The sequence below is a fragment of the Bubalus kerabau genome, chromosome 5, assembly GCF_029407905.1.
Source record: "Bubalus kerabau isolate K-KA32 ecotype Philippines breed swamp buffalo chromosome 5, PCC_UOA_SB_1v2, whole genome shotgun sequence".
Lineage (NCBI taxonomy): Eukaryota > Metazoa > Chordata > Mammalia > Artiodactyla > Bovidae > Bubalus > Bubalus kerabau.
Window position 1 is genome coordinate 123056489 of NC_073628.1, and position 6835 is coordinate 123063323.

The 6835-nt window shown below is 39.8% G+C and overlaps 1 protein-coding gene across 1 annotated transcript in view; it reads left to right on the forward strand.

Moving 5' to 3' along the window:
- PLA2G4A (phospholipase A2 group IVA) overlaps positions 1 to 805 on the forward strand; it is a 173010-nt gene extending 172205 nt beyond the window's left edge. The window contains exon 18 of the mRNA XM_055582969.1: positions 176 to 805. Coding sequence (XP_055438944.1) covers positions 176 to 307 — 132 coding nt within the window. The 3' untranslated portion in view covers positions 308 to 805. The remainder of the gene's footprint in view (positions 1 to 175) is intronic.
- Positions 806 to 6835: the final 6030 nt, after the last annotated feature.

Genomic DNA, 6835 nt, shown 5'->3' on the forward strand with positions numbered 1-6835 from the left:
ACTTGCCTCATTTATAGATAGATAGATAGATAGATGATAAGTGATAGATAGATGATAAGTGATAGATAGATGATGTATATAGAGAGATAGATAGAGATACGTATATCTTGCCCAAACAAGTGTTTCAGTGAGTCCTGAATAACACTAATTATACATCTTTTGCCTCTATTTGCAGGTAATAAAGAATGCTATAGTGGAAAGCATCGAATATAGAAGGCAGAATCCGTCTCGTTGCTCTGTTTCCCTCAGTAGTGTTGAGGCAAGAAGATTCTTCAACAAGGAGTTTCTAAGCAAACCCACAGCATAGTTTGTGTACTGGAAAGGGTAGCAATTTCTGATGTGGAGGCAGTTTGAAATTCCACGACAACTGGATTTAAAAGCCCAGGACAGGTATTAGCACTGATCTTAAGAGACTGGTTGATATTCAAAGTTGCAGTTACTTAGCTGCATGAGAACAATACTTGTAAAACTTTGCTAGATTGACAGATGATGTCAAATTTGTAAAAATATAGCTCAGCTACATTTTCTATTATGAATTTCAGTATGAATTTCCTGATGCAAATGTAGGGACATATACTGTATTTTTTAGACATTCCTCACCAACTATCTATGAGTCCTCTTTTTTAAAAGGTGGTTCCTTTTTTAGAATATTTAACGGTTCAATCTTTAAAAGACTTTGTATTGTGTGTGAGTGTAATTCACTGACTGGATTTATTCATGCCATGAGACAACACTAGTTTTTATTTATATATGCATACATGAAATAAATACATCTGTATACAAATGAGCAAGAGGTAACTGAGTTTTTGTTTGTTATCTTTAATGAACTATTGCACTCTGGCTATGACAGATGCTCAGATTCATGGCTTTCAGACCCAAAAATTGTTAACCTTAAACTCAAATGTGAAACAACATTTTAAATCATGGTGATTTTTCTTAGAAGGGAAAGTATGTGTTTTTGAGCAAATGGTGTATATTTATTCAGAATATAGGGAAAAAAAATGTAACCCCTTCTAGTTTACTTTGCTGATACTATCCTATTTGTGTGACAGACAGCAGTTACCTCAGAGAAAAACCCAGAAAAGTGAAAGTGCTGTATCTGTAAGACTTGTCTTAGGGACAGTCTGTATTGCATGACTGTGGTTTGTTACTATTGAACCACTAAGGTTCAGAGTTAGTATCCCAAATAGAAGGGCTTCCTTTTCTTGCTCTGAGTCTACCATTCTTTAATCTCTCTGTTCATGTGTCTTTTTTCCTCTCACCTTCCATTCACATTTCTACCTGTGAGGAAAGACAAGGTGTGACAGGAAGGGAACCCCTGAGAGTTCCTTCATTGGTTGATCCATGCACATGGTAAATGAGTGCCCTCTACAGGCCAACAGGCGTGTTGCAGGGTCTGGGGACACCGCTTTGGGCAACAATGACCGAAGTGCCTACCTCTAAGGACCTTGGGCTTCCCTGGTGGCTCAGGCAGCAAAGAATCTGCCTGCAATGCAGGAGACCCAGCTTCAATCACTTTCACACTTTTAAGGACCTTACTTTCTAATGGAGAGGACCAACAATAATCTGTACAAATAAGTTCCTAGAATGTTAGCCCTAGGGAAGATCACAATGAGATGGTTGTTGTTGCTGTTTAGTCGCTAAGTTGTGTCCAACTCTTTTGCAACCTCATTGACTGTAGCCCGCCAGCCTCCTCTGTCAATGGGATTTCCCAGGCAAAAATGAGTGGGCAGGACCTGTGGATATTTAAGGGAAGAACATAGCCAGCAGAGGGGATAGCAGATGCATATGCTCTCAGGTAGAGCGCCAAGCATGTTCCAGGAATAAGAAAAAGACCAATGTGCCCAGAACAGAGTGGGAAATGTAAAAAATTAATCTTCACCTATTTTTTTTCAAGATGTGGCAATACGGTTTATATTTCATATATCTTTCAAAATACCCCCTGGGAAATAACAAGACCAGAAAGCTTCCCTTGTAGCTCAGTCAGTAAAGAATCTGCCCGCAATGCAAGAGATGTGAATTCAATTCCTGGGTCGGGAAGATTCCCTGGAGAAGGAAATGGCCAACTTACTCCAGTATTCTTGCCTGGAGAATCCCATGGACAGAGGAGCCTGGCGGGCTACAGTCCATGGGGTCGCAAGAGTTGGACACAACTTAGCGATCAAACTGCCACCAGAGAGCTTAAGAGACTTGTCCAAGGTTACTAATGTCTGAGCTGGTGTCCCATACCCTTGACCTCATGGCATTTATATCATAACTGATAGTGCTTCCAAGAAATTAATTAGATGGAAACTTTAAAGACTAGTGATTATAAAACTGGAATGATCTAGGATCCTTGCTTTGTCTTCATTCACAGGCTTTCAGTTTCTTAAATGCCATTACAGAGGCTCCTTAACTCATTCAGTGTTAACAATTTGTTCATTTATAAATTTGCTAGAGTTCTGATTTTATAAAAACACACTTTGATGGCAAATTAAATCTATATATGTGTTTTTTCATCCTATCTCTGACTCAGTGAATGACTGATAAATGGGATGTCCTCTGTCTTCCTGCAAACTGTCCACATGCACCAGTAATTTTGGCTTAGTTCTTTGCTTTTTGACATAAGCATTTGCTTGTTGTTCATGTTCTTGACCGGGATTCTACTTTACTTCACCCAGTACAGGCTGACAAATTTCAGGTAACTTTTTTTTTGTTGAGTAATAAAAACACTAAGATAAACTTTAGTGTGTGTGCATGTGTATGTGTTTGTGTGTATACCTAGACACATATTTCATTTCTCTGAAAGAGATAATTTTAGACACAAGTGCTTTATTCTGATATTGAAAACTTTCATAAAAAATGTTGGCGATCATTCCTCTCTCTTTTCTTTTCCTCCTCCTCTCTTTTTAATTCTCAGACTATTTCATCCTAAAGCCATCAAGTGGGGCAGAGACAGGTAGGGAGAGATGGTGATGGTCATGGAGCCACCATGAATCAAAGTGAGACATCAGAATAAGCACAGTGTCAGAAGACATCCAGTAGAGGAAGAGCACTCGCAGTGTGAATGGGTTACACGCCTGGAGATTAATTAAATGTGCTCAGTGTAATGGAAGCCAGGTTTCTCATCCAGAGGAAGAATGAAATTCTCAACAAATATTAAAATGAAAACCAGAATGTATTCGGAAGTGTTAAGTTGAAATGGAAAGCATCGGCATCCTTATCTATATCTACTTAATGCCGACAGATCTCCTCCAGACTCCTTGGGATCATCCGCAGGAAAAGTCTCTGAGTAACACTGACTTCTCATGGTTCACTGATGCTTTTATTTAAAGGGTTGCAGTGGCAAATATTGTGCTGGATATGCTATTGCAATCCTGTTAATATTGTTGAGGCAGCGTACTTACCTATGACCATGCTGACCCAACAGGATGAATTATATACTCTTACATGAGTTTGTACTTTAACCAAGGGCAAAATTGCCAATATTTTCACTGACAGTGGACATATTTTGAAGTAGTTCATGATTTTGGAATGTCATGGAAGAAACATGTCTTCCTTACTTTCAGCAGAAATAAAATTTAAAATGGCCTTTGTGACCAGGAATTACTGAATATGATACTATTACCTGCCATTTTAGCTCTTAGTGAGATTCTGGGGCATTCTACACTTGACTTTCTGGAAGCTAGAGGACACCACCTTGCTAACCTTTCTACAGGATTGCTGCCTTTCAAGGAACCATCAGCAGCAAGATCTCTGTCATGGTCTGAAGGGCTATGTCCTCAAATGATAAGAAAAATTGGCTAGAAAAGCCCAGTTATTGGTCTCAAAAAAGGAAAAACGAGATTGGAAATTCAAAAAATACTGGTTTAAAAAACAGAAAGAGAGAAATATTGGTTCAGATCAAATAATAACCTACCCCTACTGGAGGTGCTAAAACCCACCCCTCCCCCACTGTAAATGCATCAAAACCTTGATGTATGACAAAGTGAGAGGACTCCTGAATCGGTGCTGGGGATGGGGGTGGGGGTGGGAACACTAACAAGACCAAAAGCGTGCCTGCCTCACGTGTTCTACCTGTCTGAAACACAACCCAAGGAAGCCTGATGGTACTGCTTCCTGACATTTCAAACTTGCCCATTTCAAATGGACCATCCAAACTCGTACAACTTCCTCATTCAATGGGCATAATTTGTGTCAGTCATGGTCTGTGTGTTTTCATGGGCTTCTCAGGTGGCTCAGTGAGGAAGAATCCATCTGCCAATGCAGGAGACCCAGGTTCGATCCTTGGGTTGGGAAGATCCCCTGGAGGAGGAAATGGCAACCCACTCCAGTATTCTTGCCTGGAGAATCCCATGGACAGAGGAGCCTGGTAGGCTACAGTCCATGGGGTCCCAAAAGAGTTGGATAGGACTCAGCAACTAAACAACAATAATGATCAGAAATGTTTAAAGGCTACTTATTTTTAAAAGAGTAATCACACCACTTATTTTGTCCGGTAACTCTGTACCTGGGAAAGCACATTTTAGGGATTTGCACAGTATTTTTTGCTGATGGGATAATGCATGGTAAACAAAATAAATTCATTTTGAAGGACACATATGAAATGAAAACCCTTGTCATTAAGGAATTTATGATATTTTTGTTGAGTGAAAAAAGAAACATATGAAATACCTTTAGGATTTCTGAATTATGTGCTAGTTATCATGTACGTTTTGGGAAGGACAAGAAGAATATGGACTTCAGCATTTACAGGTGGGTTCATGAAGCCATGAAAAGTTAGGAGAAAGTTCTAAGTCTGAGTCACTGCATGAATTGAGGTGCAGAGATGAAACTGAGCTTGGCCAGTTTGTCAGCTATGAGGTAACTCACTCCTGGCTTAGGGAGTGTGTGTTGATCAGCAGGTGGATGGAGTGGGGACCACACAACTAGATGTAACTTCCTGCCAAAATATGAAAGTTCATATTTGCTGTTATGTCCAGAGGTGCTTATTATATTATTAAATACATACACGCAGGCATATATACATATTAGAAGAGAGCTATACATGGACCAGGCTTCCCAGAAGGCACTAATGGTAGCCACCTGCTAATGCAGGAAACATAAGAGATGTGGGTTCACTCCCTGGGTGGGGAAGATCCCCTAAAGGAGGGCATGGCAACCCACTCCGGTATTCTTGCCTGGAGACTCCCATGGACAGAGGAGCATGGCAGGTTACAGTCCATAGAGTTGCACAGAGTTGGACGTTATTGAAGTGACTTAGCACACATACATGCATACATGGACCAATCATAAAAATGCCATGAGCTAAGGATTAAGATGAAAACAATTCTGTGATCTTGAAGTCCTTTATGGGAACAAAACAAAAAAGAAATAATAGCAAAAACACAGTAATGCTTTGCAAGCCCAATGATCCAAGAGCCTTACTTTATATCAGATCAGATCAGATCAGTCGCTCAGTCGTGTCCGACTCTTTGCGACCCCATGAATCGCAGCACGCCAGGCCTCCCTGTCCATCACCAACTCCCGGAGTTCACTGAGATTACTTTATATACCCATTAATAAATGAGAAAACAGAGTAGAGCTACTGTGGTAGAAAGTAATCCTCCTCAAACCGGTAATTTGCTCCCATTCATTTCCCTGGTGAATTGCAAGCAGATGTGATACAAGTTATTGCTGAATCAAGATGAGAAATACTACTTTTTTGTGTGAAATTTCTGAGATCTAGGAGTCATTACACTGGCATTAAGTAGCTTATGCCGACTAATACGTTACATTATGAAAACCTTCACATCTTCCAAATTCCAGACTTACAAAATCGATATGATTCATATCACATAAAGGATTCATAGCTTTACCAAGAGAGTTAATGATGAAACAAGTCTGTAATGCATCAAGAAAATGAAACATTCAAACTGAATTGTCCTGATATGAGTCAGGTTTTTGCATGACGCCCTTGGGGTAAATTTCTTACTCTGTTATGTTTTTGTTTGCTCATCTATAAAAGGGGGAATAAAATTAAATACTTTTATATTCTCATAAGATGACTATGAGTATCAAATGATAAAGGGTGTATAAAAACTTTAATTAATCTCCAAAATGTACAAGCAACACATGCAGCTCAATTCCAGAAAAAAGAAAAAACAATCAAAAAGCGGGCAAAAGACCTAAATAGACATTTCTCCAAAGAAGACATGCAGATGGCTAACGAATACATGAAAAGATGCTCAGCATCACTCATTATCAGAGAGATGCAAATCAAAACCACAATGAGGTACCATCTCACACTGGTCACATCAAAACGACTGCAAGCAATAAATGCTGGAGGGAGTGTGGAGAAAAGGGAACCGTCTTACATTGTTGGTAGGAATGCAAACCGGTACAGCCACTATGTTCTCCACATGGAGAACAGTGTGGAGATTTCTTTAAAAACTGGGAATAGAACTGCCATATGACCCAGCAATCCCACCGCTGGGCATACACCCCGAGGAAACCAGAATTGAAAGAGGCACATGTATCCCAACATTCATTGCAACAGTATTTACAATAGCTAGGACACGGAAGCAAACCTAGATGTCCATCAGCAGATGAATAGATAAGGAAGTTGTGGTACATTTACACCATGGAATATTACTCAGCTATAAAAAGGAACACATTTGAGTCGGTTCTAATGAGGTGGATGAACCTGGAGCCTATTATTCAGAGTGAAGTAAGTCAGAAAGAGAAGGACAAATACTGCACATTAACGCATATATATGGAATTTGGAAAAATCGTTCTGACGGTCCTACATTCATGGCAGCAAGGGAGACACAGATATAAAGATTTGGACTCATTGGAGAAGGCAAGAATGGATGA